Source organism: Triticum aestivum, chromosome 2A (genome assembly GCF_018294505.1).
Source record: "Triticum aestivum cultivar Chinese Spring chromosome 2A, IWGSC CS RefSeq v2.1, whole genome shotgun sequence".
In the NCBI taxonomy this organism is placed as follows: domain Eukaryota; kingdom Viridiplantae; phylum Streptophyta; class Magnoliopsida; order Poales; family Poaceae; genus Triticum; species Triticum aestivum.
Genome location: NC_057797.1, coordinates 397957930 through 397977229, shown reverse-complemented (window position 1 = coordinate 397977229; position 19300 = coordinate 397957930). Strand labels below are relative to the sequence as shown.

The window sequence follows — 19300 nt, the reverse complement described above, 5'->3', positions numbered from 1 at the left end:
AACTTCTATTAAGATTCTTAAAAAGTTATTTTTCCGAGGTTTGGAGTCCCTAGATATTTAATGACTGACGGCGGTTCACATTTTATTCATGGTGCTTTTCGTAAGATGCTTGCTAAGTATGATGTTAATCATAGAATTGCATCTCCATATCATCCACAGTCTAGTGGTCAAGTAGAACTGAGCAATAGAGAGCTTTAATTAATTTTGCAAAAGACTGTTAATAGATCTAGAAAGAATTGGTCCAAGAAACTTGATGATGCATTATGGGCCTATAGAACTGCATATAAGAATCCTATGGATATGTCTCCGTATAAGATGGTTTATGGTAAAGCATGTCACTTACCTCTCGAACTAGAACATAAGGCATATTGGGCCATTAAAGAGCTCAATTATGATTTCAAACTTGCCGGTGAGAATAGGCTATTTGACATTAGCTCACTTGATGAATGGAGAACCCAGGCCTATGAGAATGCCAAACTGTTTAAAGAAAAAGTTAAAAGATGGCATGACAAAATGATACAAAAGCGTGAGTTTGATGTAGGTGATTATGTTTTGTTATACATCTCTTGTTTAAGTTTTTTTGCGGGAAAACTTCTCTCTAAATGGGAATGTCCTTACGTTATCGAGGAGGTCTATCGTTCCGGTGCCATAAAAATCAACAACTTCGAAGGCACAAATCCAAAGGTGGTGAACGGTTAAAGAATCGAACATCATATCTTAGGTACTCCAATAAATGTTGAAACCAATGTTATTGAAACCGTAACCCCGGAGGAATACATAAGGGACACTTTCCAGAATGTTTCAGACTTCGAAAAGGAATATGTATGTGGTACGATAAGTAAACCGACTCCAAAACAGTTCTAATAACAATTTTTCTCCATTTTGGAATATTTAAGAAAATAGGAAAATAAGAAGCAGTCCGAGAAGGACACGAGGCATCCACGAGGGTGGAGGGCGCGCCCCCTGCCTCGTGGGCACCTCGTGTGCTCTCCGGACTCCGTTTTCTTGTGCGATACTTCTTTTGGTCGGTAAAAATTCATTATATAATCTCCCGAAGGTTTTGACCACCGTATCACGCAAATATCTTGTGTCTTTGTTTCGAGCGGTTTTTCTGACAGATCTAGATCGCCATGACGTCTTCAAGTGCCCCTAAGGACAATTTCTTCGAGAAGGTCATCAACCCCTACCTCGCGGAGGTGCTTCAACACCCTCAAACCATTGAGATGCGTGAGGGGTTGCTACACTTCCGCGATGTTGAGGGACCAAGGCGGACCGGAAGCGTGGAGACAAGACTCGAAGCAATGGAGCAACACGTTTTCAAGTGCTAGGAGATGGTGGAACATGGACTCGACGCCAACCACATAATGATCACGGAGTTCACCAACAACACCAAGCTAGAAGCCAGGAACATAGGGGAGACCATCTTCAAGCTTCACGAGAAAATCGAGCATCTCCAAGCCCAGATCTATGATCTGCAAAACCAAAACTGTGAGTATGAATATAGATTCAACAGGATGAGTTTGGATGCAGATTCGAAGATCCTGGAGACTCGGTCATCCTTCTATGATGGTGAGCCTATGCCTTGGAAGGTGGACGACAAGCCTACATCATCAACAACTCCATCATCACCACCTACAAGGAAGGAGACATAAACACATGGGTATGGGCACTCCCCTTGGCAACTGCCAAGCTTGGGGGGGGGGGGTGGTGCCCCGGTATCGTATCACCATCACACCTTTTATCCTTACCGTTTTTCTAGTTCGATCCTTTTGCTAATATCTTGATCTAGTAGAATAAAGTTTAGTATGATTTAGCTTTGAGTTATGCTTTATGATCCTTCTATGTAATCAAGTCTGTGAGCTATATATATACTCCCTCCATTCCTAAATATAGGGTGTATAGTTTCTGGCACGGAAATTAAAGAGCACATGTGAAGGGAAAATTTCACAAGTTTTGGGAGATATTACACCTAACTAATTGACATGAGAAAATAAAGGAGCTTGCATGATATAAGGAAATGTAATCAAATCCCTGAAAAAATTGTCCAAACGAGTGGTGCAACGTAATACACCTTATATTTTGGATTTTTTTCTCAAAAATCTATACACCTTATATCAAGGAACGGAGGGAGTAATAAAGATTAGTTTTGAGTCAAAGGCTTTGCTATCTTGCTATGATCTTGAGAATAAATGTAAGAATAAAAATAAATAAAGAGATCATATAGATCTTATGGAGAGTAATGACTTCACATATAAAGAGTATGATGAATAAAAATTGTTGAGAGTTGACAAACATAGTTTTGGTCATCATTGCAATTAATAAGAAGTAATAAAGAAAGAGAGGTTTTCACATATAAATATACTATCTTGGACATCTTTTATGATTGTGAGCACTCATTAAAATATGACACGCTAAAAAGTTGATGTTGGACAAGGAAGACAACGTAATGGGTTATGATTTCTTATATCCGAAATAAAGTATATTGTCTTGGATCATCCAACATGTTGAGCTTGCCTTTCCCCCTCATGCTAGCCGAATTCTTTGCACCAAGTAGAGATACTACTTGTGCTTCCAAATATCCTTAAAACCTGGTTTTGCCATGAGAGTCCACCATATCTACCTATGGATTGAGTAAGATCCTTCAAGTAAGTTGTCATGTTGCAGGCAATAAAAATTGCTCTCTAAATATGTATGATTTATTAGTGTGGAGAAAATAAGCTTTATACGATCTTGTGATGTGGAAGCAATAAAAGCGACAGACTGCATAATAAAGGTCCATATCACAAGTGGCAATATGAAGTGACATTATTTTGCATTAAGATTTCGTGCATCCAACCATAAAAGCACATGACAACCTCTACTTCCCTCTTTGAAGGGCCTATCTTTCACTTTTGTCTTATACCTTATACAAGAGTCATGGTGATCTCCACCTTTCCCTTTTACATTTTATCCTTTGGCAAGCACATTGTGTTGGAAAGATCCTGATATATATATCCAATTGGATGTAAGTTATCATGAACTATTATTGTTGACATTACCCTTGAGGTAAAAGGTTGGGAGGCAATACTATAAGCCCCTATATTTCTCTGTGTCCGATTAAAACTTCATACCCATAAGTATTGTGTGAGTGTTAGCAATTGTGGAAGACTGAATGATAGTTGAGTATGTGGACTTGCTGAAAAGCTCTTATGTAACTCTTTCCGATGTTATGATAAATTGCAGTTGCTTCAATGACCGAGATTATAGTTTGTTAGTTTTCAATGAAGTTTCTGATTCATACTTGACATTGTGAATAGATTGTTACTTTAGCATAAGAAATCATATGAATATATATACATATATATATATATATATGTTGCTGTTATAAGAATGATCATGATGCCCTCATGTCTGTATTTTATTTTATCGACGCTTCTATCTCTAAACACGTGGACATATTTTTCGTTATCGGCTTCCGCTTGAGGACAAGCGAGGTCTAAGCTTGGGGGAGTTGATATGTCCATTTTGCATCATGCTTTTATATTGATATTTATTGCATTATGGGCTGTTATTACACATTATGTCAAAATACTTATGCCTATTCTATCTTATTTTAAAAGGTTTACATGAAGAGGGAGAATGTTGGCAGTTGGAATTCTGGGCTAGAAAAGGAGCAAATATTAGAGACCTATTCTGCACAGCTCCAAAAGTCCTGAAACTCCACGGAAGTCAGTTTCAGAATATATAAAAAATATTGGGCGAAGGAAGCACCAGAGGGGGGCCACCCACCATCCACGAGGGTGGGGGCGCGCCCCTACCTCACGGGCCCCTTGGCAGGCTTCCGGTTCCCATCTTTGGCTATATGAAGTCTTTCACCCTGGAAAAAATCATAAGCAAGATCTCGGGATGAAACTCCGCCGCCACGAGGCGGAACCTTGGCAGAACCAATCTAGGGCTCTGGCGGAGCTATTCTGCCGGGGAAACATCCCTCCGGGAGGGGGAAATCATCACCATCATCATCACCATCGATCCTCTCATCAGGAGGGGGTCAATCTCCATCAACATCTTCACCAGCACCATCTCATCTCAAACCCTCTCTTGTATCCAATCTTTGTCTCAAAACCTCAGATTGGTACATGTGGGTTGCTAGTAGTGTTGATTACTCCTTGTAGTTGATGCTAGTTGCTTTACTTGGTGGAAGATCATATGTTCAGATCCTTTATGCGTATTAATACCCCTCTGATTATGAACATGAATAAGATTTGTGAGTAGTTACGTTTGTTCTTGAGGACATGGGAGAAGTCTTGCTATAAGTAGTCATGTGAATTTGGTATTTGTTCGATATTTTGATGAGATGTATGTTATCTCTCCTCTAGTGGTGTCATGTGAACATCGACTACATGGCACTTCACCATTATTTGGGCCTAGGGGAAGGCATTGGGAAGTAATAAATAGATGATGGGTTGCTAGAGTGACAGAAGCTTAAACCCTAGTTTATGCATTGCTTCGTAAGGGGCTGATATGGATCCATATGTTTCATGCTATGGTTAGGTTTACCTTAATACTTCTTTTATAGTTGCGGATGCTTGCAAGAGGGGTTAATCATAAGTGGGATGCTTGTCCAAGGAAGGGCAGTACCCAAGCACCGCTCCACCCACATATCAAATTATCCAAGTACCGAATGCGAATCATATGAGTGTGATGAAAACTAGCTTGATGATAATTCCCATGTGTCCTCGGGAGTGTTTTCCTTTATATAAGAGTTTATCCAGGCTTGTCCTTTGCTACAAAAAGGATTGGGCCATCTTGGTGCACCTTATTTACTTTTATTACTTGTTACCCGTTACAAATTACCTTATCACAAAACTATCTCTTACCGATAATTTCAGTGCTTGCAGAGAATACCTTACTGAAGACTGCTTAGCATTTCCTTCTGCTCCTCGTTGGGTTCAACACTCTTACTTATCGAAAGGACTACGATAGATCCCCTATACTTGTGGATCATTAGTGGCTGCGCCCCCACTGCCGGCCACCGTGGCCATCACCCGCTCCGCCACCGCGGCCCGAAGGCTGGAGGCGGTGGTCGTGGCCGCCACCCCATCGTCCGCCGCCGTGGCCACCAGCCCACCGTCGACCGCCGGGATCATCACCCGCTCCGCCACCAGCGCCCGAAGGAAGGAGGTGGAGGTGGAGGCCCGCACGTGCGTCAACGACCTTGCGTGCTACATCGAGTTCCTGCGGGAGGAGGAGGAGCGCCTCGTTGAGCACGCAAAGATCCTTATCGCAGTCATGGCCGCAGCACACGCCGACGCAGAGGCGGGGAATTAGGAGATCTACGAGTAGTTCGGCCGCTTCATGAGGGATCTTCTGGAGCGGCAATGGGCATTCGAGCTGGCCAGCGTCACTGAACATGCAGCAGCGGCAGGCACCGTATTGCATTTCTCCAGCTCGTCGGTAGGCTCCTCCTCCTCCTCTGCCTCTTACTGAGCGCGCTCGACAGAGGAGAGGCTGCCGGAAGTAGCACAAAGCCCCTCCGTGGTAGTAGTATTTAGGGGCTATTTTGTTCAGTTCATCTGACTATAGATGTGTGGTCGAACTGTACAACGAAATTAAATTTAGCTAGTATATATAGTTGAACTAGCTATTTGAGTACGTGGTTGGCAACAATTGGGGAAAAGTTTGGTCGGTTCAGCTGTCGAGTTGAACTATTTGTATAAATTAAGAATGACTTCTTAATCTATGAATGAAATCTATGCTTAATTACTGAATTTTAGTTGCAAAAATTAGATGGTGCTAGTGATTTCTAGCTGCATATTTTGACAAATCACAGTGTTACAAGGATTGACAAATGGCAACGTTACTAGCTCAACACATGTAAATCTTTCCAGTTTGACAAATGGCAACATACCCAATATGACGGATGCAAATCTTACCAAATTGTTTGTACGTGGTTGCACATGGGTCATCCAACACAACCGTTTGCGTTGAAGGGATGCACAAATCCTGCGCTGCGGATTTTCCCTCGACTTAAGGGGAAGACCATAGCTCTCACTTTGCATACGGGTATTCTATCTAAAACGTTTGCAATCAAGAGCTGCAGAAATCCTGCTCGACACATTTTCTATTGGCTTCTCGGGGAAGCTGTTGGTTTGCATACAGGTATTCTAACTAAAACGTTTGTGATCAAGAGCTGCACCAATCTTGCTAGGTACATTTTCCCTTGGCTTCCTGGGGAAATTGTCGGTTTTGCATACGGATGTTCTAACTAAAATGTTTGCGATGAGTGTTTTATATTTAAAAATCGTATTAAACTGCGGCTTGGGCGCAATTAGTGTAGAGGATGCGAGCAAGGCGGGCGTCCATGGAAGTCAAAGGGCTTGCTTCCCGGTGAGCCTGCGCGGCGTACAGCTCACACGCTTCCCGGTGAGCCTCCGCATTGGAGTACAGCTCGCATGCCTTCCTTTTAGTCAAGCACTCAAGAACCTGTCCACATAACACCTCCTAGCCATTAAAGGAGTGAGGCGCATCGTCACGTGAATGGTTACCATAACGCACACAATTTAAATTATACAAAATGTTTGAGATGTTACAGTGGAAGCTATTTGTTTCAAAATGCCTTTGTTGGATGTTATTCGAGTGCGCCTTCTCTCAAAATGGACACAAAAAATACCACAACATGCCGGGTGCCATTTCATGATAGCATGCCAAGTTTCATGAATTTCAGACGAGTTTTGGATTTACTATATTTTAAAAACTAAGTATCTCAACGTTTTGCCGGTAATCAACAGTGCCCTGGTGTTTGAAATTTATTCCCATTTCTTGCATGGGACCTAAGCATGCCCCGAAGGACACATATTTGATTTTTCAACCAATTTATATACACTGGAGCTTGTGCATGTAGTTCAAATTTGAATTATGCACATAAAATGCATGGAAAACCCAGTTAATGTATAAAAATGTCCAAACGAACCACGAAAAATTCCAAAATTGAACACAACACTCCTGTTGTTCTATGTGGACACTCGAATTTTTTTGAAAGCAATAAGAGGCAACGGATCTCGTTTCGTCCCCAAAGGTGGCACGTTCCATACCGAAACCATCACGCTTGTTGTGAGAAGCTAAGGTTTGTGAGAAGCTTATACCCAAACCTGCCCCAAATGGGACAAAAAATATACCACATCATGTTGATGCCGCTCCATGATAGCATGCCAAGTTTCATGAATTTCAGATGAGTTTTCGATTTCCTAGAATTTACAAACCATGTATCTCAATGTTTGCGGCCGAGTGACGGTGGCAGGGTGTTTAAAATTCATTCTCATTTCTTGCATGGGACCTAAGCATGCAACCAATGACACATATTTTATTTTTCAACCAATTTATATGCACTGGAGAATGTGCGTGTAGTTCAAATTTGAATTATGCGCATAAAATGCCTAGGAAACCCAGTTAATGCATAAAAATGTCGAAACGAACCCCAAAAAATTCCAAAATTAAACACAATACTCCTGTTGTTCTATGTTGACACTAGAAAAATTTTGAAAGCAATAAGAGGCAACAAATATTGTTTCGTCCCCAAAGGTGGCACGTTCCCTATCGAAACCACCACGCTTGTTGTGAGAAGCTCTGGTTTGCGAGAAGCTTATACCCAAACCTGCCCCAAATGGGTCAAAAAATTTACCACGACATGTTGATGCCGCTCCATGATAGCATGCCAAGTTTCATGATTTTCAGACGGATTTTGGATTACTAGAATTTAAAAACCAGGTATCTCAATGTTTGCGGCCGAGTGACGATGGCAGGGTGTTCGAAATTCATTCCCATTTCTTGCATGGGACCTAAGCATGCAACCAAGGACACATATTTGATTTTTCAACTAGTTTATATGCACTTGAGAATGTTCATGTTGTTCCAATTTGAATCATGCACATAAAATGCCTGGGAAACCCAGTTAATGTATAAAAATGTCCAAATGAACCCCGAAAAATTCCAAAATTAAATAGAACACTCATGTTGTTCTATGTTGACACTCGGATTTTTTTAAAAGCGATAAGAGGCAATGGATATCGTTTCGTCCCCAAAGGTGGCACGTTCCCTACCGAAACCATCACACTTGTTGTGAGAAGCTATGGTTTTTGAGAAGCTTAGACACAAACCTGCCCCAAATGGGACAAAAATTTTACCATGAATGTTGATGCCGCTCCATGATAGCGTGCCAAGTTTCATGAATTTCAGATGTGTTTTGGATTTACTAGAATTTAAAAATCAGGTATCTCAATATAACACCCACAATGCGGCTATATCTCCCACGTGTCGGGGCACGACTTAGAGGCATAGCCGCATGGTAGGTTTGTCGCAAGAGGGGTAATCTTCACACATCCCGTGTACTGAATAAGAAAGGGATAAAGAGTTGTCTTACAATCGCCACTTCACACAATACATAAATAGATCATACATCATCCAAAATACAATCGAAGGTCCGACTATGGAACCAAAATAAAGGAAGACAACTCCAAATGCTAGATCCCCGATCGTCCCAACTAAGCTCCACTACTGATCATCCGGAAAAGAAACATGGTAATGGCACGAATCCTCGTCGAATTCCCACTTGAGTTCGGTATCGTCACCTACACTGGTATCCTCGACACCTACAACAGTTTGGAAGTATCCGTGAGTCACGAGGACTCTGCAATCTCACACCCACGATATCAAGACTATTTAAGCTTATGAGTAGGAGAAGGTAGTGAGGTGGAGCTGCAACAAGCACTAAGCATATATGGTGGCTAACATACGCAAATAAGAGCGAGAAGAGAAGCAGCGCACGATCGAGAAGCTAGAAGTGATCGAGAAGTGATCCTGAAGCTACTTACGTTCAAGCATAACACAAGACCGTGTTCACTTCCTGGACTCCGCCGAAAAGAGACCATCATAGCTACACACACGGTTGATTCATTTTAATTAAGTTAAGAGTCAAGTTCTCTACAACCGGATATTAACAAATTCCCATATACCACATAACAACGGGCACGGCTCTCGAAATTTTATACCTTGCAGGGGTGTCCCAACTTAGCCCATCACAAGCTCTCACGGTCAACGAAGGATATTCCTTCTCCCAGGAAGACCCGATCAGTCTCAGAATCCCGGTTACAAGACATTTCGACAATGGTAAAACAAGACCAGCAAAGCCGCCCGATGTGCCGACAAATCCCGATAGGAGTCGCACGTATCTCATTCTCAGGGCACACCGGATAGGACAAGCTACGAGTAAAACCAACCCTCAAGTTGCCCCGAGGTGGCCCCGCAGGCTGCCCGTTTCAGACCAACACTCAGAGGAGCACTAGCCCGGGGGAATTTAAAATAAATATGACCCTTGAGTCTGTAGAACCCAAGGGAAAGGTATATGGTGGTAGGTAGGCAAATGGTAAAACCAAGGTTGGGCCTTGCTGGAGGAGTTTTATTCAAGGCGAACTGTCAAGGGGTTCCCATAGCACTCAACCGCGTAAGGAACGCAAAAATCAAGGAACATAACACCGGTATGACAGAAACTAGGGCGACAAGAGTGGAACAAAACACCAGGCAAAGGGCCGAGCCTTCCACCCTTTACCAAGTATATAGATGCATTAAAGTAAATAAGATATAATAATGATATCCCAACAATATCCATGTTCCAACATGGAACAAACTTCAACTTCACGTGCAACTAGCAACGCTATAAGAGGGGCTGAGCAAAAGCAGTAATATAGCCAAACAATGGTTTGCATAGAAAGGTGGGTTAGAGGCTTGACATGGAAATATGGGAGGCATGATATAACAAGTGGTAGGTAGCACGACATAGCGATAGAGCGAACAACTAGCAAGCAAAGATAAAAGTGATTTCGAGGGTATGGTCATCTTGACTGCAAAGTTCTCAAAGTTGTCGAAAGCTTGATCCTTGTTAGCGTACTCATCAGGTTCCTCGGTCACGTACTCATCTCCCGACTCTACCCAAGGCAAGAACACAAGCAATGGAACAACAATCAATCACGGTGCAACGCACAAGCAACATGATGCAATACATGGCATGATATGCAATGCATATGCGAGCTCCGGAAGGGAAATAATGATCAAGCCATCAACCTGGCAAACCATGTATGCCGCTGGAAAGATGAGGTGATTTCGGTCGAAATCGATATAAAGATTACCGGAAATGGATGCACGGTTTGCAAAAGGCAAGCAAAACAAGAATAACAAAATTCTACGATTAACAGCATGATGCCACCTAGAATGCAAAACAAGAAACTAAGCTACTGCACTCCAACATATCAACAAAACATATGGCAGTGAAGTACAAGAGATTCTTGACAGAACATGAGCACTGAGCTATGGCTAGATCACATAAGAAAAGGCTCAAACAAGCATGGCAAAAGTGCAAAAGTTATCCGGCATAACCTCTCATTTACTTCTCGCTTTTGACAAAGTTGTAGTGTAGAAATTTTTATCCGGCATAACACCAGTAGAGTATGACCCATAGAAATTTTTGGGTTCACACAAATTAGGGAAAACATTAGTTCAACTCATCGGGGCATCTTATGAACATTTGCAAAAACTTCAGAGGAAATTAACTCAAGCTCGGAAACAGAGCATGGTAGACAAAAATAGGGGATACAATTTACCAAAGGCATTATGTATCAAGGAAGAATTTACAAGGTGATTAAATATGAAGGACACTGTCGGATAGAACCCACAAAGGACCTGGTGGTTCACAAGGGATCTGATATGAGCATCGGTACCCAACCAAAAGAAGAAAGAATGCAAGGATATAAAATTATAGAAACAACTGACTAATTGAAAGATCGAATGCAAAGGGAATTATGATTTCCCAAATGGGGGATCAAAAGAAGAGGCTCTGATCAAAGACAATTAAGTAGAATAGACATAGATCGACAATCAATCAAGGTTTGATTTGCCGAACACCAGCTCATGTCCGGGGTGACATCTGAGCCGAAAGGAAGAGTTCTAATTAGGACTGATGATCGCGAGTATTCACAAACAAATCGAATCAAATGCTCGAAATTATGATGACAAAGGATGCTAATGAGTATTGCTAGACATATGAAAGTAACCATAATGCAAGCAGATAAGTATTAGCAGCGCAATAGTTGGAGAGGATTATTGAAAGATCGGATAGTACTTCAAAGTATCTTGTGAATCACTTGATCAACTAGGAATGAACAAATCCTCGAAAAGTGTGAGGAATTATTCATAGGGGTATTTATGCGACAAAGAACTGTAGGCCGGTAAGCATAAAGGATTCTCGGAACATCAGAGTATTTCAGGACATCTTGTAATAACAAGAGAAACTGGTGATGAAGGTATGAACGACAATGTAGGTAGTTACCCATAAGGATTTATCGATGGTAGGGATCGCAACGGCGAAGGGCACATGGGTCTCGGGAAAACATCAGAGAGTACCTTCAGAATCTTCTGATGACGCAGGCCATCATCTGGAATGAAGGGGCTCTTCGGGAGGAAGTAATTACGAGAACCTAGAGTTAGAGTTAGCAAAATCATTTAACCCGAATAAAAGAGAGATCAGATTCCCAGAGTATAGACGAGGAGTAAAAGATCCTAATACCACCCAATGGAGACCTGGGCCCATGGGCCACACAGCCATGTTAGTAAATGTTTTGCAATGTCTAGACTCCACTTCGGCCAAGGAGTTTGGAAGGGGGACTCCTACAGGCAGTCGGCTCTGATACCAACTTGTGACGCCCCCGATTTGACCGTACACCAATCATACACTGAAATGTGTACGATCAAAATTAAGGACTCACGGGTAGATATTACAACACAATTGTAGACACAAATTAAAATAATACAAGCTTTATATTACAAACCAGGGGGCTCGAGGGCTCGAATACATAAGCTCGAATACGCAAGAGTCAACGAAAGCAGCAATATCTGAGTACAGACATAAGTTAAACAAGTTTTCCTCAAGAAGGCTAGCACAAAAACAACATCGATCGAAAAGGCAAGGTCTCCTACCTGGGAGCCTCCGAACTACTCCTAGTCATCGGTGGTCTTCACGTAGTAGTAGGCACCCTTGGGATAGTAGTAGTCATCAGAGGCGTCGTCTGGCTCCTGGAATCCATCATCTGGTCGCAACAATCGGGTATGGGAGAAAAAGAGGTAGCAAAGCAACCGTGAGTACTCATCCAAAGTACTCGCAAGACTTACATCAGAACTAAACTAAGTATGCATCTGTATCAAACGAATGGGTCGTATTTGTGGACTAAACTGCAGAATGCTAGAAGAGAAGGGAAAAGCCTAGCCTATCGAAGACTAGCATCTTCAAGCATATAGAAGAGTACATATCAACATAATGTAAAGTAGTGGTAGTGTTATCAACCTCGGCCAGAGATCCTTTCTCGACTCCCTGCGAGAAAGCAATCCCAGAGCCATACTATCCATTTCTCATATCCATGTCTCATCTCAAGTATCCAATTCTAGTTGTATCGATCGGGATACAACTCCAAGTGTCCGTTACCGTAGGACACGCTATCGATAGATGTTTTCTTCCCTGCAGAAGTGCACCAACTTACCCACCACGCTCGATTAACTCCGCCCGGACACACTTTCCTGTGTCATGCCCGGCCTCGGCCAAACAATACGCCGCAACCCGACCTAGGCTTTATAGAGAGGTCAACACGCCGGACTAAGCCTATGGCCCAGGGGTCATGGGCCATCTCCCCGGGAACTCCTACACGTTGCGTGGGCAGCCGGTGAGTAGACCTAGGTACCTCCTTCAACAAGGAAGGAGCTTACGCAGTCCAACCCGGCGCGCGTCGCTCAATCGCTGATGTCTATTAAGCTTCGGCTGATGCATACGACGCAGAACGCCCATACAATGCCCACGTGATGGTTAGTGCTATCAGGCTAGAGGCCCCTCGGATCAAATATCCAAAACGTACTGGATTAGGAGCATGCGGTAACGAGCAGAGACTCACGATCGATGTGACCCCGTCGCCCCGTCTTGAGTACTTGCGGCAAGGGCTAAGAATGCCCGGCCACGCCTCGTAAGTATCTCACGGACACCTTCCAGGTCAACCCGACTCCACATCACTCGCTATTAAGCTTGCGCGGGTACCCCTCAGGGCCGACCTGTCTTTAGTAACATGGCTCAATGTAAAGTCATAGTAACCATAGTAACTATGTGTCTAACACCAAAGGGAAAACCCGAGGAATCACCCCCGTTTAATTCCACTCGATGTTGTCATCAAGGTGAACGTAAGAGATCCACCCTCGAGGTTCAGGTTTGATGGGTTGCACGACAGAGCCGTAATGGAAGTGGTTAAGGAGGAAATCACCCTCAACGACCTCGACCGTATAGCTACACTACGGAGATCTCATCAGGAGTGATGTAAAAGGTTCCACCCTTGGCACTCGATGGTAACTCTGCAGAGTCGTACAACTAGGGGGGGTGATGTGCGGTGTCGAGGCCTGGACGTCGATCACGTTGATCGAGTCATCGAACATAAAACAAGGCAACTGGGACAAGGTGGGGGTCACTGATGGATCTCTAACCAACCTATACTAAGCAGTTTAGGATAAGCAGGTAAGGTATGAAAGTAGGTAACAAAAACAGGTTATGCATTAGAGTAGGATCATACATAAAACAGTAGCAGTTCTAATGCAAGCATGAGAGGGAAAGAAATGGGCGATATCGGAATACTCAAGGGGGGTTTGCTTGCCTGGAAGCTCTGTAGACAGATACGGACCCTCGGCAGTGAAGTAGTCGATCACTGGATCACAGCGATCTCGGGGTCTACCGAAAAAGAAGTAACGGAGGGAGAACACAATAAATAACAGAGCAATCGAAAGCATCACAAAGCAAGACATGGCAATATGCAGTGCTAGGCATGACCCAACGCAGTGCTACACGTTGCAGACGACGCAGGGAAAATAACCGTGTATATTTTCCCGGGTCCAAGCATTTATCGGACAGATGGTCCGGAGGGGACGATTCCAAGTTCATCATGCTAGAGGCATGTGACAGATGAACGGATTGCATATTTGGGTTTGTTGGACTTTTCTGAGCAATTTTCATATATAAAATAGTTTCATTCGAGGTACGAATTAATTTTTATTGTTTTTTTTTAAGTTTTAATGAATTTCTGGAATTCCTGAAATTAATATTAATTCCGAAATTACTTGAATACATGCTAAGTGCACAGAGGAATTCCTACCCAGAGTGTACGACAAGTGGGGCCGGTCAAAGTCAACATAGTCAAAGTTGACTGGGTTAAATAGTGAGGAGTGTTAGGGGCCCACATGCCAGGATTTTAACAATTTCCAAATGGATTTACTTAAACTAATTAGAGGGGTCCCACATGTCATTTGCTATAGATTAAATTAGCACTAATTTAGTCCGAAACTTAGGCCCTAGCTAATTGGGCTCACAAGCCGGCCACTGTGTGGCTGTGCATCACGCACACGCACAAATAGGCTTACGGCCATGGCTAGCAAAAGGCAGCGGCATCAGGTAAATATAATAGCAGCAACTAAGCAACGACCAGTAACAAGAGCAGCAGAAGCAAGTAGCGGCAGCAGAAGCAAGTAGCAGCAGCGACGGCAGCCGCAAGTACAGCAGGCAGAGCAGCGCATTAGCGCCGAGCAGGGGCGCGGCAACACGCGAAGCAGCAACGGAGCAAGGTAGAAGGAAAACACAGCAGCAGTCTAGAGCAGCAGCGGGTAGTAGCATCAACAACAGCAATAGTGCAAGAGCAGCAGCAACGGAGTGAGGCCATGGCGCGCAGGTGCGCATGACAGGAGCAGTGGCGGGACGTGGCGCGGTCAGGGGCACGCGCGCTGTAGGGCACGGCCAAGCACGGGCAACGGGAGGCCGGGGTGCAAGCTAGGCACGGTGAGCGCGGGCTATCCGGCCGCAGCCACGACAATCTTTGGCCATGGCGGACGGAGCTCATGGGGCAGCGCTAGGGCGGCGAATAAGCAACATGGAGAAGGGGGTTTTTAGGATAGGAGCTCACCGCGGTTCCAGGGGCGAGCTCGAGGAGGCCTGGGGTGCAGTGACGGTGACGAATCTGTCAATGGTGTCGCGGTGCCCGAAGGTCGTAGATGATGTCGATCCTTGTGCTGTGGTGGTCTCCGGCTCGATCTGGTACGCAGAACGGACGAAGACAACCACGTCAGACCTCCTGGATGTGCTCCCGTGCACCAGAGACGTCGACGGCCGCGGGATCGATGGCGACGCGCTCAGAGACCGCGCTCGGGTGAACGAGACAGAGGAGGAGAGGGTAATAGCGGCGCGAGGGAAAGGAAGTGGGGGTGCTAGGGTTCCGGGGTCGAGGGGTGTGCTCTTAACCATCAGGGAGGACCGTGCGATGGTCGGCGCGTGGCCAATCCCCAGCATGGACGATGCTCAGGCGACCAGCTCGCCTTCTGTGAACAGGATGATGAGGGAGGGGAAGTTGGGCCTCAGGCGCTGTGCACTTGTGGCCCAAGTGCACAGTGGCCTTTTTGTTTTCTTTTCTAAATTTATATATTTATTTCACCACTGTTTTCTATTTAAACGCTACAGTTAATGAACTTAGGTAATCTTGAAATCTGGCACATAATTCAAGGACAACATCGTGGTGTTGCATAAAAAGTTTTAGAGCCAATGAAATTGTTCAAACATTTTTAGCAATTGAATATGTCAATTAATATGTTGTTAGACCACTTTATATTTTTCTAGGAATTAAGTGGTGAGTCAAATGATGTTGGTTTCTACATGATAATTAGCAAGTGAATATTTTAACCCAACGAACATTTTTGTCTGCATGTTTGACAATTTGAATTTGGACTTTAAGTTGAATTTGAATTCGACTTATGCCTTGGATCAGATGAGGATTAGCAACAGCAAGAGTGATACCTGGCATCATTTGCATGAGCATACTGTAGTTTAATTACCCGGGTGTCACACATGGAGGCACAATATATAACACACAACTAACAAGCCCTACACTCCAACTGTATCCATCCTTCAACACATAACAAAGAAACCTTGGGAAATCATGTACCTCAACCTTCGAAAAGCATCCGTTATACGAGTTATGGTAATACTCCCAAACTCCTGCCCCAGTATTGGGTGGCGTCGAGGTTATCTCATTAACAACTTCATAAAAGAGATTTTCGATGTCGGCGAACTCAGGTATTCCATAACTGCAACGATAAAATTGTGACGACAACACCTCGGAGCTCAACACCCCGGGAAACTGCCACAACCCCTAAATGTCATGAGGCACCAAGAACAATGTTCTCGTCACAAGAATATCGGAACTATTCCAAGAAACCCGCGTGATCCTAAAAAAATTCGTGAAATTTCAGGAGAGGAAAGTCAAAACATCTACGTCAGGAGACCTCACCAGAGCGACGAAGGGACTGAGGAGTAAAAAGAATCCTACTTTCCGATATATATAAACCTAAGACTCAAAACATTTTGTTCTAGACTCAACAACGTCAGCGATTCGATCAAGCAGGGGGCTCCTAAGTCAGGGATGGCTCTGATTACCAACTTGTAACGCCCACGATGCGGTTGTATCTCCCACGTGTCAAGGCACGACTTAGAGGCATAACTGCATGGTGGTTTTGTCGCAAGAGGGGTAATGTTCACAAAATCCCATGTACTGAATAAGAAAGGGAAAAAGAGTTGGCTTACAATCACCACTTCACACAAATAACAAGTTAAACATACATCATCCAGAGTATAATCAAGGTCCGACTACGGAACCAAAATAGAACAAGACAACCCCAAATGCTAAATCCTGATCGTCCCAACTGGGCTCCACTACTGATTATCAGGAAACGAAACATAGTAACGACCAAGGTCCTCGTCGAACTCCCACTTGAGTTCGGTAGCATCACCTGCACTGGTATCATTGGCACCTGCAACTGTTTTGGAAGTATCCTTGAGTCACGAGGACTCAGCAATCTCACACCCGCGAGATCAAGACTATTTAAGCTTATGGGTAGGATAAGGTAATGAGGTGGAGTTGCAGCAAGCGCTAAGAAAATATGGTGGCTAACATACGCAGATAAGAGTAATATGAGAAGCTACACAACGGTCGTGAAGCTAGAAGTGATCAAGAAGTGATCCTGAAACTACTTACGCACAAACATAACCCAAACCGTGTTCACTTCCTAGACTCCGCCGACAAGAGACCATCACGGCTACACACGCGGTTGATTCATTTTAATTACATCAAGTGTTAAGTTCTCTACAACCGGATATTAATAAATTCCCATCTGCCACATAACCGCGGGCACGGATCTCGAAAGATTATACCCTACAGGGGTGTCCCAACTTAGCCCATCACAAGCTCTCACGATCAACGAAGGATATTCCTTCTCCCAGAAAGACCCGATCAGTCTCGGAACCCCGGTTACAAGACATTTCGACAATGGTAAAACAAGATCAGCAAAGCCACCCGAATGTGCCGACAAATCCTGATAGGAGCTGCACATATCTCGTTCTCAAGGCACACCGGATGAGCAATCCGTACAACTAAAACCAGCCCTCAAGTTCTCCCGAGGTGGCGCTGCAAAGGGATCTTGTTTGGACCAACACTCAGAGGAGCACTGGCCCCGGGGGGGGGGGGGTCCAAATAAAGATGACCCTCGGGTCTGCAGAACCCAAGGGAAAAGGCTTAGGTAGGCAAATGTAAAACCAAGGTTGATCCTTGCTGGAGGAGTTTTATTCAAAGCGAACTGTCAAGGGGGTCCCATAACCCCAACCCCGTAAGGAACGCAAAATCAAGGAACATAACACCGGTATGACGCAAACTTGGGCGGCAAGAGTGGAACAAAACACCAAGTAAAAGGCCGACCCTTCCACCCTTTACCAAGTATATAGGTGCACTAATTAAGATAAGAGATATTGTGATATCCCAACATAAACATGTTCCAACATGGAGCAATCTTCAACTTCACCTGCAAGTAACAACGCTATAAGAGGGGCTGAGCAAAAGCGGTTCCTTAGCCAAACAACGGTTTCTAGGAAGGTGGGTTAGAGGCTTGACATGCCAATATGGGAGGCATGATATAACAAGTGGTAGGTAGCACGACATAGTGTTAGAGCGAACAACAAGCAAGCAAAGATAGAAGTGATATCGAGGGTGTGGTCATCTTGCCTGCAAAGTTCCTTGAGTTGTCGAAAGCTTGATCCTCGTTAGCGTACCCAACATGTTCCTCATTCACGTACTCGTCTCCCGGCTCTACCCAAAGCAAGAACACAAGCAATGGAACAACAATCAATCACTGTGCAATGCACAAGCAACATGATGCAATACATGGCATGATATGTAAGATATGATATGCAATGCATATGCGTGCTCCGGAAGGGAAAGAATGATCAATACATCAACTTGTCATAACAAGTATGCCGCTGGAAAGATGAGGTGATTTCGGTTGAAATTGATACAAGGATCACCGAAAATGGGTGCACGGTTTGCAAATGACAAGTAAAACAAGTATGATGCAAATCTGCGATTAACAGTATGATAGAACTTAGAATGCAACAAGAAACTAAGCTACTGCACCCCCAACATAGCAACAAAGCACATGATAGTAAAGTACACATGAAGCTCTACAAAACATGAACACTAAGCTATGGCTAGAACACACTAGAACCTGTTCAAACAAGCATGGCAAAAGTGCAAAAGATATCAGCTTCACAGACGTAGTGAAAATACTAACATGTCAAGAACAACATCAGGAAGGAAAGTTTAGAGCAAGCAAACAACATGCTACAGGAACATATCATGGCAATTAAAGGAATGACATGATTCTACTAAAGGCATAGAACAAAAGTCCCTTACTGAACATGTGCCAAAAAGGCACAGAAGATATGATGGCACCCATGTAAACATAGCAAGTTTTATTAACAGTTTTAGACTTAGTGAAAAACAGAGCATGGCAAAACAGATTAAGATAGCAACTTGGCATGCTTGTTCCACTCATCACAGGGCACTAAAAGACATGGAATAAATACTAGCATGTAGTAGGCATGAAAATGAAGCTAACCATGTGCCAAACACCTTCATAGCATGATTGAAATAAATCACACAAAAATGACAAAACAACATCATGATGTAAAATGCCATGTTCATGAACTTGCTCAAATGCAGAAACTAATGCCACCACTGGATTGATGGGATTTTTCTACGCCAAAAAACATATATAATATGTTGGGGTTGCTGTAGAAAAATCCCCACAAAAGCTATAAGTCAAAAACTGCCTAAAATGGAAACATAGTCATATCCCAAATCTGGCATATACCGAATCTGGA

At 43.7% G+C, this 19300-nt stretch overlaps 1 protein-coding gene across 1 annotated transcript; it reads right to left on the bottom strand.

Annotated features, from left to right (window-relative positions):
- Positions 1-8476: 8476 nt before the first annotated feature.
- Positions 8477-15385, bottom strand: LOC123191685 (uncharacterized). The gene is made up of 4 exons (XM_044604333.1): positions 15003-15385; positions 13707-13780; positions 12001-12110; positions 8477-8624 (listed from the first exon to the last, which is right to left on the bottom strand). The coding sequence occupies exons 1-3, from the start codon at positions 15383-15385 to the stop codon at positions 12022-12024; spliced, it is 546 nt and encodes a 181-aa protein (XP_044460268.1). The 3' UTR covers positions 8477-8624; positions 12001-12021.
- Between the last annotated feature and the right edge of the window lie 3915 nt (positions 15386-19300).

Coding starts and splice junctions, on each gene's coding strand:
- LOC123191685 (XM_044604333.1), bottom strand. CDS start 15,385: ATGCTGGGGATTGGCCACGCGCCGACCATCGCACGGTCCTCCCTGATG. Junction 13,781..15,002: donor AGCTCGCCCCTGGAACCGCG/GTGAGCTCCTAT, acceptor CTTTTTCGGTAG/ACCCCGAGATCGCTGTGATC. Junction 12,111..13,706: donor TCTGTCTACAGAGCTTCCAG/GCAAGCAAACCC, acceptor TGTTGCGACCAG/ATGATGGATTCCAGGAGCCA.